Source organism: Penaeus vannamei, chromosome 41, assembly GCF_042767895.1.
Source record: "Penaeus vannamei isolate JL-2024 chromosome 41, ASM4276789v1, whole genome shotgun sequence".
Lineage (NCBI taxonomy): Eukaryota > Metazoa > Arthropoda > Malacostraca > Decapoda > Penaeidae > Penaeus > Penaeus vannamei.
The window spans coordinates 24,876,024-24,894,735 of NC_091589.1; the positions used below are offsets into that span (position 1 = coordinate 24,876,024).

An 18,712-nucleotide genomic window follows, 5' to 3' on the forward strand; every position below is an offset into this window, starting at 1 on the left:
CTTCGCCACCGCCACCGCCTCCACCGCCGCCTCCGCCACCGCCTCCGCCACCGCCACCGCCACCGCCACCGCCTCCTCTACTACAACTTTCTCTCTTGTCACAAGCGGCGATGCCCATGTGACCGAGTAACATCTTTTGTGTTTCCAATAATTATCATGAGTCTATCAAGTCACAGTCAATCATTCACCAATTCGCCAAGTGTATCTTCCCCATTATAGAATAGATGCAGGTCGTCGAAATAAGATCGTCCTTCCATCTGCATTTACGTAATAATTGAAGCATTGAGAGAAACCGAGTCTGGTATGTTGGCTTTGATATTTTTCGTGAAAAGAAAATAATAACAATAAAATTGATGTAAACATATTTTTCCCCATATCCAAGCAGCTCAGAAATTTACTATCCCGCATTCCTGACCACCAAGGAAGCGACTGAGCTGCAATGTACACAGTTTGCCACCTAACTTCTTTCCCCTATCTCTCCCTTCTTCCTTTCCACTGCCTCCCCTTCTCGCCCTTTTCGTTTTTATTCTCCCTTTCATGTCTTCCCTTCTTCCCTCCTCCCCTTTCCCTTTGTCTCCAGCCTCTGTATTCTTTCACTTCTTGTTAGGATGTCCGTGGATGTCATGGTAGTGGATAAGCAGTTCAGATCTATATAGTCAGCCATTACAGGCGTTCAGGTCCAGCCTCACTAATCAAGTTATAAAGAATATAATGTTTTAATCACTTATTGCAAACAATGTTTTAATCACATATTGCAAACGAATGTGCAGAAAAAATAGACTAACTATTGAGTAAACACAGATGACAATCCTCTTTCTAATATGCTTAATATTCCATTCTACTGATGACTTGATAATTTAACTCACTATTAGTCATACTCAAGAAAAAGATCAATGTTATTTATAATGCAACAAATAACATCAGAGCAGCTCATTATTATTACACTATTTAGTTTTTGTTTCAATCTCGAAATAATTTATATAGGATAAAATACATATGTGACACGGTATTCTGATTGCTAATTTCGTTGCCATTATCGATATAGTAATTGCATAATCATTTTCATTTAAAACCACAATCATAAGGAGTGTTGTTTTCATTGTTGTTTTAGTAGTGGTCTATATATATTGAAGCAGATGTTTTACCCCAAGTAAGATTTACGGAGTTTAAAAGAAATGTCCACTTGATTTTGATCGTATCTTTCCCTATGCTTTCCGTTTCTTTTATTTCTTTTCCTCTTACTATTTTTTCTTGTCTTAACCCTGACGGGAAGGTCTAAGGGGGAAATCGTCTTCAGTTTTTCATTTGTAGGTTGATGAAGTACCAAGTCAGTGTGCTGGACGTTCGTTAGGTTGATATTAGCATACTGCGTGATAGAAGGATCGCCCTTATCGCTTGCGTCCTTTCTGGCTTTCGTTAGCAACGCTTGATTTTTAATCCACGCCCTTCTCTCTTTTTTTATAACCCTTTCTTACTTTTTTGGATTTCTGTTTCTTCCCTCATTTCCTTCTTTGTTACACGCACTTCGTATTCATTTTGAGACTTTCTATTTACCTTCCATTGCCTTTGAATACAAGCACTTTTTGTGCCCAAAAGTAATTGTGATACCAAAATCTCGGTAACCATATATTTTATTATATTACTGATTTATATTCGTATGAACTGAGGACATGGAACAGTATTTTCTTACTATTCACATTTGTTTTTATTTTTATAGTAATTGTTATTCTTGTTGTTAATTTCTATTGCTAGCATTTACATGATCATTATTATCATCAATGTTTCTAGTAGTAATATCTTATTCATCATTTTTTATTTATCACCATCATCATAATGAGTGTTGGTATTGATATAATTATCATCAATTTTGTAGTTATCATGTATTTGTATTAAATCAACATGTTACTTGGCTAATTCCTTATATATCCATATCGTTAGAGAATTAGGAGTCATTGGATGATATTTAATCCTAGGATATAAGATCCTTGGCATCTCATAAATTGTCGTAATGGTTCTGTTATTTTTTCCTGGCATTTAACTACCTATTAAAACAAATTGTAAATGACTGATATTTCTATAAACAACCATGGGATGTCGATATAAAGATTAGCATGTAGGATAAAATGATGAAATAATTAATATTAGGCAGTCAATAGAAGTCAACATAAAGAGAATGCTTTGTTAATGACATATACTTAATATTTTAGTAGAATCATATTGTTTGTGTGAATATAAACTAATCCCTTAGTGTTTAAAAGGAAGTTAAAGGTCGTACCAAAGACGAAGAAAATAACCACCAGATCAATTGCTCTCTCTCTCTCTCTCTCTCTCTCTCTCTCTCTCTCTCTCTCTCTCTCTTATTTTAAGATTTAAAAAAAACAAGACTAAATATGAAATCGTTGGAAATGTGGGGAAAAAATAAATAAACGTAAAAACATGTCTTCTTACATACAATTAAGGTTAACTGTTAGATTACACATTTGGCTGCAATATTTTTCATAAAATACAAAATAGTCTACATTAGATTCAGATAAAATCAATAAATGGAATGATGATACAAAAGTTATTACTGTAAGAGAAAGAGAGAGAGAGAGAGAGAGAGAGAGAGAGAGAGAGAGATGGGCAGATAGGCAGAGAACGAAGGAAAGATTTGACTGAGATAGCAGGGAAATGGAGATTTGCTAAATACATTTCTACACACGCACACACTCTGTGTGTGTGTGTGTGTGTGTGTGTGTGTGTGTGTGTGTGTGTGCTTATATATATATATATATATATATATATATATATATATATATATATATATATATATATATATATATATATATATATATATATATATATATGTACACACGGTATATATCTATACACACTGTGTATGTATATATTCATATCTATCCAACTATAAATATATATATATATATATATATATATATATATATATATATATATATATATCATTACAATCTCGCCAAATCCACGGCCTATGTGTAATAAAATGGTTACAAGAATGCATTCGAAGACTATTGTGCGAATTGTGCGTCAAGCATGAGGATTCGCGAATCCGAGGTTCCGAAGCGGAGGGCGCAGCAGTCTACCTGGGGGGGGGGGGGCGACGTGGACAGAAAACGGGAGTCTCGTCTGAGCGGCCATTGCTCACTTCACTCCCAGGAACACGTGTAAGCGGTGGTCTAACTTTGAAAATTAGTTTCGAACATCTGGAACCTTATCGTTGCTTCTAAGTATACTGGTGATGTATATATCTGTGTTATTCATGCGTTAGGGTATGAGGTGGAACATAAGCGAAATAAGTGGTCGTGTTCTAGTGTTATCGGTGTTAATATGAATTATGCGATTATTGATTATCCGGTGTTTATATGGAAAATTGTACAGCAAGCGGGATTGTTACAAATGGGGGTAATTTTCTATATTACGTCCGCACAACCGATATCGACGATTTTGATATCGTTGGATTCCTCTCACTCTCCACATTGCAAATATATAGTTTTTATTGCGCGGAAACCCCCCCGTTAGCGACAAACTTGGCCCCGATAGCAGGGGAGGGCATGAAAGGTTCCAGGGAAAATGCGGGATTTAATAACACTAATGATATAACGCACAGTGAAAATAACCATGGTTATTCACATAACTTTCCATTGCAGGGGGCGACCCCCCCTGGGGGGCTGCCGTCCCCCATCCCCCGCCAAGGAAACAAAACCTCCACCACGTATTCCCGGCAGGCTAGAGCGTTACACAATCATCGTCGACGTCGGAGCGGCGGGCGTAATACAATTACCTCGTAAGATTCCCACTGAATCAACATATTAACCTTATTATAGTCAGCATTGTATATAGAGACGATTGTAGTATATTCAGGATGAACAGGGTGGCCCGCCCTCGTCGGCGGGTTTTGCGCCTCTTTCGATGTTACACCGATGGCCTCAAGGTCGAGTTTCCCTTCCTCTGGAATAACGACATTCGTATTCCTAACCGAAATAACCGTCGCGTTCAGAAGTCAGTCATAGCCACCGCGATGGCCGAGTGTGGAGGGTGTTCGTATTCGGAGACGGATTTTCTGCGCGAAATTGCCACAAGCCAGGAAAAAATGGTAGAGATGTGCTTCCGCCACGGCCTCCTCCGTCGGGAGAAAGCCTGCGGCAGGTGCGGGCAGTCAGCACGCCTAGACCTGAAAAAGTAAAGACCTGCCGGACGCATCCTTCCTCCTAAACATTCTGCGGCAAAGGAGCACCCTCCCTACTAATTAGCGGCATTAATCAATCAGGTTAGTAACTTAAAAATCCTAGGTTATTGTAGGTTAGCGGCTCCGCATATAGTTCGTGTGCGCTCTATCCTGCCGTGAATACGTGGTGGAGGTTGTTTCCTTGGCGGGGATTGGGGGGCGGCAGTCCCCCCAGGGGGATTCGCAGGGGGCGCTGCCCCCCGCAATGGAAAGTCATTTGAGTAACCATGGTTATTTTCACTGAGGTTATATTATTAGGGTAATTTTATATTACGTCCGCCGCTCCGACATCGTCGCCCCCTCTATCGGGACCAAGTTTGTCGCTAACGGGGGGTTTCCGCGCAATAAAACCTACATATTTGCATTGTATAGAGTGAGATCGTCGTCGATATCGGTTATGCGGACGTAATATAGAAAATTACCCAAATGAGGGCCTGACCGGGATTTTTATATTTTACTACCATATCTGAACACCATGACGTATTTCCTATGATTAATTTTGCTAAATTTCTCGTGTTACTTGCAATGACAATTTGTTGAGGTTTACCTAAGAGTGGTTGTAGTATTTTGCTATTTCTCGTAACCAGTGAGCATTTTACAACTGGCCATTGTTAAATTGTTGCACAATCAACAAATAATTTATATTCAATATTGGTTCATTCGTGATCGTGTACAATTCAGCTTCTCTGAATTTGAGTAAGCATCTCCCACTTTAGCCGATCTGAGATTCCTTTGGAGCCGACAGAGCTCGCCTTAATTCTAGTATTAGTTTACTATGCATGGTAAACTACACTCGGTTGTAAGTGTGACCGTCTATGAACGAGTTTCTCCGATATAGCTAAGGTTTAAGATTATATTAGGTGGGAATATATCTTGACCGTCTTTTAGCTTCACTGGCACACTGCAATTTGAAGTCCTGTACTACTTCATTAATATAGTCACTTTATAATTCAAATTCATCTTTAAGCAATTTTGTTTGAGTTCGATAATCTGGGAGACGATCTAAACAAATTCTTTCCATTCAGTTTATGTAGGAGCTAGAAGGCAGATGGTGACTTTGCCAATATAGCCGCATAATTAGATGTGTTTGAGTTCTTTAAAATACTGCAGTAATCAGTAATTACTAATTCTATCTTAACTCGCCACCTCTATGGAAACTTATAATCTGTAAAGCAATAATCAATATTAATCTGGAACCTTTTGATGTAAAAATGGTTTTCGATGTTCATGATTTCATAGCCAATCCTTCAGTGGATATCCTTAATTCAGAAAATCCTTGTAGAGATGATTTCATATACATGGCTGGGGAATTAATTACCATAAAGATGCCACTAAAAGTCAACTTAAAGATCTCATAACTGAATATTTACATGAGTTGCCTGATCCTCAGTCTTTTCCTCATGAAAATAATGACCTTGATACCAATAATCCTTCACAGTTGCTAGAAGTTGAGAAATTAAGATTTCAAATAACACAGGCTAAGATTTTAAGTGAAGAAAGATTATGCAAAGCTAGAGAAGAAGAGCGCGAGAGAGAAAGACAGTTTGAAAGGGAAAGAGAAGAAAGACAGTTGGAACGCGAGGAAAATCAAAGACGACATGAGCTTCAAATGATGGAAATGAAAATGAAAAATCAAGGGGATTTTAGTTTTGAGATAAGTAAATGCGTAAAGCTAACTCCCGCATTTGCAGAAGATAATCCTGAGGGTTTCTTTAGAGAGTCTGAGACCATAGCCAAACATTTCAAGTGGCCTGAGGAACACTGGGTTTGGTTAATAAAGCGTCTAACTGACCGTTAAAGCTCTGAAAGTGTGTGAGAATCTTAATGATAATACTGATTATGAGGAAGTAAAATGAGCTATTCTAGCTGCATATTCCATAACCGCTGAAGGATATCGGCAGGCTTTCAGGAACATGAACAAATTTTCCAGTCAAACATATGCTGAATTTTCCCCGGAGAAGCTTAGAGCTTTTAAACGGTGGATAAAGTCTGCTTCAGTCACTCACTTTTGAACAACTCTGCAACCTCATAGTTTTCGAGGAATTCAAAAGAAAGGTTCCATATTCAGTTGTGATTCACCTCATAGACAAGGAGGAAAATGACCTCCACGAAGCAGCCAGGGTAGCAGATGTATTTTCTTTAGTCCATCGTAGTATACCAGGGGAGAAAAGAAAAGCAAATATTGTAAAGTCATCTGTAAGATTTAAATATAATATGGAGAATACAAACAGTGGACAGTATCAGCCTAATACCCAAATATCTACTCTATACTGTAAATTTTGCAAAAAGGAGGGTCATGTAATTAAACACTGCCCGCATCCAAAATGTAAGGTAGCAAAAGAAGCAAAAGATTTTAATCTTACAAAACCTGTGGCTGCTACTAACTTTCCTAATAAACCATTTCAGGAAGATCCATTCAAGGCATTCCGATCAAAGGGTCACGTGTTCAGCAAGTCAGGATCTATTAAATATCCAATTGATATTGTTAGAGATACAGCATGTGCACAATCACTCATACTGAAAAGTGCTCTGCCAGACATTGAAAGCTGCTTAACAGGTGAGAAAGTTTGGCTTGAGTATATAGAGGGATCTGCTCCTAAACATCTTGCTGAGATCTACTTGGATTGTGGTATGGTAAAAGGACCAGTAACGGTTGGTGTTGTAGATAAAATACCGATTCCTAATGCAAGTTTCCTCATGGGTAATGACTTAGCTGGAGACTTAGTAATACCAATATTAAGAGTAACTGACACCCCTTTGCAGTATAATAATACAACTGAACTTGAAATGGAACAGCCATATCTTTTCCCTTGTTGCGCCGTAACAAGATCTAAAGCTAAGAATAATGGGAATGAATCTTTAGCTTCTTTCAAACCTAATCAAGTAAATCATGATAATCAGCCTATAACAAAGAAAATAACTGAACTTAATTTCAAACTTAATGACGCCAGAAAAGCTTATTGAAGCTCAGAAAAATGATGAATCTCTTATAAAATGTCATAATGAAGCTTGTGATGATGCAGTTGTTAAATTTCCTAGTTTTTACTACAAAAATGATGTACCGATGAGATTCTATCGTCCTCCTAATCTGTCTGTAAATGATTCATGGTCTGAGAAGCATCAGATTGTCTTGCCGCAGTCTGTTAGAAAGAGTGTAATGGAGATCGCTCATGAAGGTTTTGGTGGTCATCTAGGGATCAGGAAAACTTGTCAGAAAATCTTGAATGATTTCTTTTGGCCTGGACTTAAACAAGATGTGACAAAGCACATCAATTCATGTCATGTATGTCAAGTAGTAGGGAAGCCTAATCAACTTATTCCTCCTTATCCTCTCCAACCCATTCAAGTCCCATGTGAACCTTTTCAAAAAATCATAATTGATTGTGTGGGGCCTCTACCAAAGACCACAAAAGGAAATCAATATATATTGACTGTAATGTGTCCCACTACGAGGTATCCAGAGGCATTGCCACTTAAGAATATTTCTGCTAAGAGTATTCGTAAAAATCTTGTACATATGTTCACAACTTTTGGTATTCCACAGGAAGTACAGTCTGACAGAGGTAGCAACTTCACGAGTGAGCTCTTCTCTAAAGTACTCCAAGAACTGGGTATTAAGCAGACCCTTTCCACAGCATATCATCCCGAGTCACAAGGAGCCCTGGAGCGTCGGCACCAAACTCTAAAATCCATGCTCCGAAAGTTCTGTCTGGAGAATCAGAAATGCTGGGATGAAGGTTTGCCATACATGTTGTTTGCCATTAGAGAAGCTCCTCAAGAGACCTTAGGTTTTTCACCTTTTGAACTTCTGTTTGGTAGGAAAGTAAGGGGACCTTTGAAGTTGGTTAAAGAGAAATTGCTAAATGATTCGTCTGATCATACAACTACAGTTTCAGTATACCTTAAGAATCTTCAAAAGACATTAGCACAAGTTAGACAAATTGCAAAAGATAATTTAATTAAAGGTCAAGTTAAAATGAAGCTTAAATATGATAAATGTGCCCAGCAAATAAATTTCAAAGTCGGTGATAAAGTTCTGGCTTACATTCCCATTCCTGGTTCTCCACTGGCAGCTAAATATCAAGGGCCTTATGCTATTGAAAAGAAACTTAATGACACGAACTATATTATTAAAACTCCAGACCGTAGAAAGATGACTCAATCAATTCATATAAATAGATTAAAGCTCTATATGCCTAATTCTCCTGATACTACAGATGACTTGCCGCAGAGACTACCTTGTAATGCTATCAATATGGTTGAAGATCCACTTGATATTAATCCTTGGATCAATGCTTGTAATTCTGATATTCTTAGTAACCTATCCTCATTCTTAAATCATCTCGGTTCAGACGAGATGCAGGGAATTTCTAATCTTTTTCAAAATAATTTACCAGTATTCTCTGACACTCCAGGTAAATGCAATGTTATCAAGCATGATATTGAACTAGTACCAGGTACGCTTCCTAGACGACAAGCACCTTATCGTCTTAACCCTGAGAAAAAGCAGCGAATGAGAGAGGAAGTGAACTATCTACTGCAGAATGGCTTAGCAGTACCAAGCTCATCACCGTGGGCCTCTTCATGTCTACTGGTGCCAAAGGAAGGTGGACAACTTCGTATGTGTACAGACTATAGACGACTGACTCTTACCCTTTACCTAGAGTTGATGATCTCATTGACACAGTTGGTCAGTCTAAATACTTATCTAAAATTGATCTCCATAAGGGATTTTATCAAATAATGCTAACTGAAAAAGCTCAAGTTACATCCGCATTCATCACTCCATTTGGACTTTATATTTAGTTATGCCATTTGGTATGAGAAACAGTCCTGCTACATTTCAGCGAGTTATGAACTTTACGCTACGAGGACTGGAAGGTGTTCACGTATACTTAGATGACATTTTGATTCTTTCAGAAACTTGGTCTCAGCACTTGAAAAGCTTGTCGTGTGTTTTGCAGAAACTACAAGATGCCAATTTGACCATAAGATTAGCCAGGTGTACCTTCTGCAGTGCCACAGTTACGTATTTGGGACATATTGTCGGAAATGGAAAAGTTAGACCCAAGACGGCAAACGTCGAAGCCATTCTAAACCACCAAGTTCCAAGCACTCGGAAGTCCCTTATGCGCTTCCTTGGTATGGTGGGATCTTCCTTGGTATGGTGGGATCTTCCTTGGTATGGTGGGATCTTCCTTGGTATGGTTTTTCCGACGCCACTGCCCAAATCTCGCAGAAGTCGCTGCTCCGCTGACGCGTCTTACCAGCCGGAAAGTATCTTTCAGCTGGACTCCAGAATGCCAGAGGTCCTTCGAACAGCTGAAGCAGTTCCTTTCCAGCGACCCCGTGTTGGCAGCTCCAGATTTCCAGAAGCCTTTCATCCTGCACGCAGATGCCAGTGACCTCGCTACCGGTGCTGTCCTCCTTCAAGATGACGACCAAGGTGTTCTACATCCAGTAGCTTACCACTCGACCAAACTTGCGAAGCATCAACTAAGCATCAGTACCATCGAGAAGGAATTGCTCGGAATCATTAATGCAATCAAGAAGTTCGAGTGTTATCTGTATGGTGGCGCTCATCCTATTCAAATCTTCGCTGACCACAATCCACTGACCTTCCTGGAGAAGAACAAATACTCCAATCAGCGACTACTGAGATGGTCGTTGTCCCTTCAGCCGTATCATCTCCGGGTGAAACAGAAAACGGGAGTCTCGTCTGAGCGGCCATTGCTCACTTCACTCCCAGGTACACGTGTAAGCGGTGGACTAACTTTGAAAATTAGTTTCGAACATCTGGAACCTTATCATTGCTTCTAAGTATACTGGTGATGTATATATGTGTGTTATTCATGCGTTAGGGTATGAGGTGGAACATAAGCGAAATAAGTGGTGGTGTTCTAGTGTTATCGGTGTTGATATAAATTATGCGATTATCCGGTGTTTGTGGAAAACTTGTGCTTGTGATTCTACTAATCATTCATGGTGTATGTTCTCTTTATAAAATATTGAATGTTTTGTTGTGTATAAAATAATCAATTAAATAATTAAACATGTGTGAAATATAGTTCAATTTAAATAAACCTATTTGAGATAAATCTACATAATTCTGATAATCCAAGGATCCTGAGAAGCATTAAATGAGAATATAATCTTAATGGAGAAAATACGCTATACTAAATATACTTTACAATTCATTATAACTAGATAATGGACATGTATGGATAATGAAGAATAACTAAATAAGAGGACTAAAATAAAATAGAAATAAGAAACAATACTGGAATAACTGAATAATTCTGAAACGAGTAATTGAAAGATACTGATTGAACAAAAGCATACTGAACAATAACTTCATAATTAACTAGTGATTCAAAAGTACATTTAATAATAAATCAGAAACACATGAATTAAATAACTTTATTAACGTAAGTTAAATAACATACTAATTCATAAGCTATAATGTTTAACTATTTCCAGTACTTGTAATTATTCCGCTACTTCTCCTAGACATCTTAAGACTTAATCTTACTTGTACTATAAACCTACATTGTACTACACTGTACAGCAAGCGGGATTGTTACAATATATATATGTATGTGTGTGTATATGTGTGTGTGTGCGTGTATGTGTGTGTATGTGCGTGTGTGTGTTGGTGTGTGTATGGTCATGGCACTTTTGGAGTGTCTGGCTGGGATACCCCACCATTGAAAATGTCTGTCACTGCTTAATTCTGGTAAAGTGGGCTTTACTGATGAATCTGAAGTCGTTTTCATGTTGTTACCCCATGCCCCTCAGCTACCCCAGCTGAGGGGCATGACACTTTTGGGGTATCTGGCTGGGACCCCCACCACGAGAAATGTCTGTCATTGGCCATTTCTTATACATTTTATCATGTTTATTACATTTTGACTTTTTTCTTTGTTACTTAAAAGAGAGAAGCTAGCTCAAATTTTCCATATATTATCCTGCCCCTGTGTACTGCAGGGGACCGGCAGACGTCCATTTCTTTGTCTGTCCAAGTATACACACCATTGCTTGCCACAACTGATTTTGTTACCTTTCCAGCTTGGCTGATCCCTGCGGGCTCCCGGTCTATTAAAAGTCGTAGCAAAGGGCCAAATCGTACTTCAGTCGCTATTCTTTCTTAATTTAAGAATTAAAAGAAATTGTCTATGGAAATATGGAAAAATAAAAACGAAACTTAAAAAAAAATGATTTTTACTCCACGCCATTCTCTCCTTTTTTTCTTTTTTAACCCTTTCTCTCGTACTTCTTCCTCACTTCTTTCATTGTTATACGTCTTACGTAATTTATCTTGCGATTTTTTCCCTCTTTCATTGCCTTTAAGTACAAACACATTTCGTGCTCAAAAATAAGTTGAGATAAGTATTTCGATATTGTATCCGGTCAAGATTTTATTCAGTTATATTCATATTGACTGAGGACATGGAACACGATATTCTTATAATAATTTTTGTTGTTTTTATTGTTATAGCTATTGCTGTTGTTAGTTATTTTTTATAGAATATTTATATTGCTATCATTTACATGATCATTATCATTATCAATAATTCTAGTAGTAATATCCTAATCATTCTTTTTTTATTATCCTCCTCATAATGAGTGTTGCAATTGATATAACTATCACTAATTTTGTAGTTATTATGTATTTGTATTAAATCAACCAGTTACTTGGCCAATTTCTTATATATCCTTATAATTGGACAATTAGGAGTCATTGGAGGATACATAATCTTAGGATATAGGAAATCAATCTTCAATACAAGATTGTGATGGAGGTCTCCACGATGTCTCTGGGTTGAGGGCATCGCCAAGGCCAAGAGGACCGCCATCAGAAACTTGTCTTTTGGCAGACGATGCCGCCATAGTGACCCGCACAGAACAAGACCTGGAGTACCTACTTGTCGTTGTCCATTTCGCCTTCATCGCCTCCGCCACCGCCTCTGCCACCGCCTCCGCCACCGCCTCCGCCTCCGCCACCACCTTCGCCTCCTCTACTACAACTTTCTCTCTTTTCACAAGCGGCGATGCCCATGTGACAGAGTAACATCTTTTGTGTTTCTAATAATAATCATGAGTCTATCAAGTCAATCATTCATTCACCAATTCGCCAAGTGTATGCTATGGAATGGAGGATCTGCAGAAAATGCTTATGAAAGGGGAACAAAGAAACACAAGTGCAGACAAGTCAAAGAAAATGCAACTTCATGGGTAGACTTTGGTAAAAAAAAAAGGGGGTTCAAAATAAAATTCGGTCTCATAAAAAGGATACATGAATTATGCGGACGTGGTTTGATAGTGTGTGGGTGTTCTGCACTTGTATAAGAACGTATGCATGGGAATGAATAACTCAAAAGCACACGAAATATATATCTGACGTGCTTCGGCTCTATCCCCATCGGCAATGCATATTTCTGATGATGACATCGAAACACGTCAAAATCCTCATTCACGGTATGAAGGCATTTATTTTTTCGGCCCTCTAGAAAAAAAGATGTGCTGCACTTTATCTAAATCTAATACGAAAGGAAATGTCCCTCAAAACTGTTCAATCTCGGCGAGGGAGTTCAGAAAGTATCTCAGGAATCACTTTTAGCCTCAAAATAAAGAGTTAAAAGAGCGGCAAAAAACTGCAACTTCTAGATGACACACATTGGAATAGTCAAAATGCCTGCATAGATCTAAAAGATAATAATAATGATAAAAATAAATAAATAAATAAATAAAAACTTACCCTGTGATTTGCGAAGAAGGCCCAGATGACATTGATAAGATCATGAGCTGCAGGCATACATACGGAGAGTATGCACCTAAAACAATGACTAGAGGCAAGAGCATCGGGAAGAATGCATACATTGTGGTGTTTAAATAATCTAATGTACTACAAAATTACATAAATTTTTATACCAAGTCTCAGATGTGCCTGACACTCGTTTCTGTTGCACACAAGAATATAATATTCAATTATATAAAAATGTCAATACAAATGAAATAATTACATTAGCCTAAGGAAAGTTGTAGTTTATTTTTACCTAACCAGAGCCTATCGTGTGTGTTATTTCTTTTAAGTATTGCACATGCAGCTGGGCGACTTAATAAACATAGAAATGGAGGATTTGACAATGGATCCTTCTCCTGTATTTATCTAGTTTTCTCGTCTCCATCTAGATTCGTCTTTTAATGGTTGACTTTACTATTAAACATAACCCCAAGGAGAGAACATCATGGTTTTATTCTGAACACGAGTTTTAAAAGTAGGCAATGTTTTCCTTGGCATGTTAACATATGATTTACTATTCAACATTTTCACTTCAATGACTGACAACTATTCTATACAAATCCAATGTTCACTGCCTTGTTCAGATCCACATAGACACACACAAATTTCTAGTTTGTTGCTAGTTCTGATCCATGTCTTGTTATGGATCTAAAATGAGTATAGAAGGTTAAAATGAAAAAGTTTTCAGTCAAACTGGTTTCTAAAATTGGGTTTAATACAAAGATTGGAATACAACTTGCTAGAAGGTTTCTTGATGGGTCATGTATTGTCAATATAAAAGAGCAAAATGCTTTAAAAACTACAGGACCTTGTCCAAGAAATCATCTCCGAGAAAAGCGTACAAATATCTTGGACTTCTTTGGAAATGAAGGGTGAAAAAAATCAATATAATATGATTGTACAACTAGCGCTTGTTCTTGCTACTACAAGCTGACCAGTAATTTCTCCACTGCAGCTTGCACAGGTAGAGAAACTTAGAGCGCAAACAACCTGAACTTCTCTCTCAATAGTAACAATCATAACCAATCACAATAAGAATATTGATAATAATAATGTGTTAAGTATAATAAAATTGATTATCATAACTGCCCAATGCAACTGTTTTTTAACTACTAATTATGAAGAAAAATTCACTTTGTTCAAAAGCCAAAAAATAAAAGCAAAAAGGCACATGACAAAATTCCAACCAAAATAAAAAAACTGAAGTGCAGAGGTAAATAAAAAATACAAAAGTTGATAGTTTCACTTTATTAAATATATCTGTCAAGTAACTTATTACAGTGTGAGCAAAAATAATGTTGCACTGTACAAAACATTTGTTGAGTTTTTTTTTCATCGAGAACAAAAAAAATCTTACAATATGTTCAGGTATGGTTGCTACCGACCAATATAACATTATGAAGAAAATAATCAGTCCAACACTTTTAATGAAAAAACTTAGAGAACACCTTATTGTACCAAAAAAATCAATTTTTTTTTATTTTTTTATTTCTCAAGCATCAAAGAACACAATATATGGAAAAAGATACATGAAACCATCAATTATGTAATTATAGGTTATATGAATAATACTACAGCATAATAACCATCATGAATGACATCATCTAGCTACTGCGGTGACAACAACAGGGGCGTGCGTGTCTGCCGCAGGGAAATCCACAGTAGAATAAAATACTTAATGAAGAACACTCGTCCGACATTTTCGTTGGTTAATATATTCACAAAAAAATCAAACGAAGTCATCGGAAAAGATAAAAACAAAACGAAAAAAACCACCTGCCCTTCGGTGCAAAGGCAGAGTCCTGGCTGTGGCATCAATTCCTGTCACTAGTCACACAGAAACATAAAACAAGAAAATGAAACTAGAAAAATCAAAAGCAAAAAATTCTCTCAATTGAGTGACATTCAGCATTGCTTTTTACTTCAAAGAAAAAAAAGATAACTCATTTTAGGATTTTGGAAAATCATATGCTTTAAAAAATTATTTATTATAATAATGGACTTCCAGTTTCTACTAAAATACAAACAGAGCTCAAAAATTTTTAAAGTGCAATAAACATAAAAGAAAATAATGTCTGAAGACAACTACACCAGAGATCTAAGCATTTAAAATGCATAGCACATTTTTTCTGGAAATGACAATAAAGCCTGAATATTTCATGGTATAAACAATATCATCTTAACTTTTTTTTGTTTAGTTTTAAACTAGTGTTTGTAGCCATCGATGCAACATCTTAAGAAGGTTTATGCACGATGCCACTTCTCGTGTGGGAAAAATGACCAACAATGACTTGATAGAATACATAATACACTCTTACAACAAAAATAAGATGATGAAAACTTTCTCTAAAAACCATGGTAATAGGTTGATAGCTCTGTGTATTTTTCCTCTTTTATTTTAGTATTTCCATCTACAAAAAACATGAAATTGCTTTGTGTAATTCCTTATTTGTTTTGTTTTAATCTTTCATCATGTTACTTAATCCTTACTTATTTTTTTGTATTTTTTTGCTTTTTTTTGTTATTCATTGAAAGAGCTCCCCGCGTGAAAGCCATTCTTTTTTTCCTTGTCACTCATAGAACACGTTTTGTTGTTGTTGCTGTTGTTTAACACGGGGCTGGGCTTCAGTACCTACTATAGCCGCCGCCACCAGAGTTATTACTCATGCCGGAGAACGATGTGTAATTTCCCCCACTGAAGGAAGGCGTGGAGAAGCTGTAGAACGAGGATTGGCCAGCCGCATCATTGGAGTAGCCCAAGGAACTCCCGCCACTGCCATACCCACCTCCGTACCCACCGCCATAGCCGCCGCCGCTGCCGATCGGGTTGTAGCGGTTGGCGGTTCGGTCCGGGGCTATCTTACCACCCTGCTGGTACGGAGGTTAATTCTGTTAGGACGCAACAGTTGAAGGAGAGAAAGAGAGAGAGAGAGAGAGACAGATGGATAGAAAAAGGAGTCAGAGAAAGAATGAGATGTGAGGCAAAAGGGGATTGATTGTCTTAAGTGAAAGAGGGAGAGAGCAATGAGGAGGAAAGAGTGAGTGAAAGAATGAGGATAAATAAGGAAACCTGTGATGGACAGCTCTCTTTCTCATCACAATGTTTATTTTGTTTTCATGAACTAAAAACAACAGAAAATACAAAAACAAAGAAAAATAAATTAAAACATGAGCTTAGTATACAAATATATATCACTATAAAACAGCTAATTAGACAAAGAATCTTAAGTGTGGGTAGAAATGCATGACAAGCCTCCGTAACTATAGATCACGTATATGATATCTTAAAAGAAATAAATCATTACAACAGAACACTGGCATCTGAGGTTGACTCCCTTTACTTGTGTCTTCAACGTGACTAAGTCCATTAAACCTCTGAACAACTCATTCTTTGTAACACATGACATGAAGCAATCATCAGAAAATACAGCTAACTGTAAGAATTTGCCTAGAACATTCAATCAAAGAAAAAGGAATATGAGAGAGAAAATTACAAAGAAAAAAAAAAAAGGAAGAAAAATAATAATAAAAAAAAGAGTAAAGATCATGCTTCAAATAAACATAAATTTGCGATACAAAGTGCAGTGAGAAGCTCTACCAAAAGGGGTGATCATAACAGCAAGAACCAACTGCCACAGTGTAACTATCGCATTCAAAAGTGCTATCCAGCAGTGCACACACAAGCAGGCTGAATGCGAAACCAACACCTTATGAACCTTTTAATTAACTTTTCTTGCAATGGCTATCCAACAAGTTTTTGTTTGTTTTCCAATCAGATCAAAACACATTGTATTGTATATCTTCTCTGCCAGCATTTACTGAGAAGGTTCATAATGCCTAGTGTGCTCCCAGATAAGGTGTAACAGATGGTGGCCAAATATATTAATTAAATATATATATATATATATATATATATATATATATATATATATATATATATATATAGAGAGAGAGAGAGAGAGAGAGAGAGAGAGAGAGAGAGAGAGAGAGAGAGAGAGAGAGAGAGAGAGAGAGAGAGAGAGAGAGAGAGAGAGGGAGAGGGAGAGGGAGAGGGAGAGGGAGAGGGGAGAGGGAGAGGGAGAGGGAGAGGGAGAGAGGGAGAGAGGGAGAGAGGGAGAGAGGGAGAGAGGGAGAGGAGAGAGGAGAGAGGGAGAGAGGGAGAGAGGGAAAGAGGGAGAGAGGGTGAGAGGTGAGAGAGGGAAAGAGGGAGAAAGGGAGAGGGAGAGGGAGAGGGAGAGGGAGAGGGGGAGGGGGAGAGGGGGAGGGAAAGGGGGAGGGAAAGGGGGAGGGAAAGGGGGAGGGAAAGAGGGAAAGGGAGAGGGGGAGGGAAAGAGGGAAGGAGAGAGGGGAGGGAAAGATGAGGGGAGGGAAAGGGGAGGGGAAGAGGAAAAGAGGAAGTGGAAGAAGGAGAGGAAGAGGAGGGGGAGGGGAAGAGGATGATGGAGAGGAAGAGGAAGAGGAAGAGGAAGAGGAAGAGGAAGAGGAAGGGGGGAGGGAAGAGGAAGAAGGAGAGGAAGAGGAAGGGAGGGGGAAGAGGAAGAAGGAGGAGGAGGAAGAAGGAGAGGAAGAGGAAGGGGGAAGGGAAGAGGAAAGAAGGACAGGAAGAGGAAGGGGAGGGAAGAGGAAGGAGGAGAGGGAGGGGGAGAGGGAGGGGGGAAGGGAAGGGAGAGGGAGAGAGAGGGGAAGAGGGAGAAGGAGAGGGAGGGGAAGAGGGAGGGGGAGGGGAAGAGGGAGAGGGAAGAGGGAGAGAGAGGGGGAGGGGAGGAAGAGGGGAGAGGAGGGAGGGGGAGAGGGGGGAGGGGAAGAGGGAGAGGGAGGGGGAGGGGAAGAGGGAGAGGGAGGGGGAGGGGAAGAGGGAGGGGGAGGGGAAGAGGGAGAGGGAGAGGGAGGGGGAGGGAAGAGGGAGAGGGAGAGGGGAGGGGAAGAGGGAGAGGGAGGGGAAGAGGGAAATAGGGAGGGAGGGGAAGAGGGAGGGGAAGAGGGAGGGGAAGAGGGAGGGGGAGGGAAGAGGGAGGGGAAGAGGGAGGGGGAGGGGAAGAGGGAGGGGGAGGGGAAGAGGGGAGGGGAGGGGAAGAGGAAGAGGGAGGAGGAGGGGGAGGGAAGAGGGAGGGGGAGGAAGAGGAAGAGGGAGAGGGAGAGGGAGGGGAAGAAGAAGGTGAAGAGGAAGGGGGAAGGGAAAAGGAAGGGGGAGGGGGGAGAGAAAGAGAAAGAGAGAACATGTTAGCCACATGTCTGATACACACTTACAAACCTGCGTGACAGGGGAGGAAAAACACACATTCCCCCAAGGTAAGCTCTCATTAGCAAAGTCGTCATTGTCATCATTATCATCATCATTATGAGGGAAAACACCAAAAGAAAAGAAACAAAAAAAAAAAAAAAAAAAATGTTGCAAATTCAACAAAGAATGAGGAAGGATATACGACAGCAAGAGGTGGTCTTTGCCTAAGTGCGCACACAAGCTAAACAAGTATGGTGAAAGCAATCAAAAATTAAAATTGTGTGAAAGAATTCCTCCCAGGAAAACAACCATTAAAAAAAAAAAAAAAAAAAAGTTAAAAGGTCTACATGGAAACAAACAAAAATTAAATTAGACAATTTTCACACACGTCTAGGATTTGATGACGAGGAAATACAATTAGCAGAATCAAATAAGAAACATAAAATAA

General features: G+C 38.8%; 1 protein-coding gene across 28 annotated transcripts in view; it reads right to left on the reverse strand.

Annotated features, from left to right (window-relative positions):
* Positions 1–14,276: 14,276 nt before the first annotated feature.
* The window catches only part of LOC113820661 (sex-lethal homolog), a 122,185-nt gene continuing 117,749 nt past the window's right edge, over positions 14,277–18,712 (reverse strand). For 14 of the 28 annotated variants that reach the window (XR_011398312.1, XR_011398310.1, XM_070117836.1 and 11 more), the window contains one exon: positions 14,277–15,911. Coding sequence is in view for 24 of the 28 variants with exons in the window: in XM_070117836.1 (XP_069973937.1) it covers positions 15,669–15,911 (243 nt within the window). In the remaining 4 variants the exon portion in view is untranslated. Of the gene's footprint in view, positions 15,915–18,712 lie in introns of all 28 variants that reach the window. The other 14 variants (XR_011398311.1, XR_011398309.1, XM_070117833.1 and 11 more) reach the window with 1 other exon arrangement.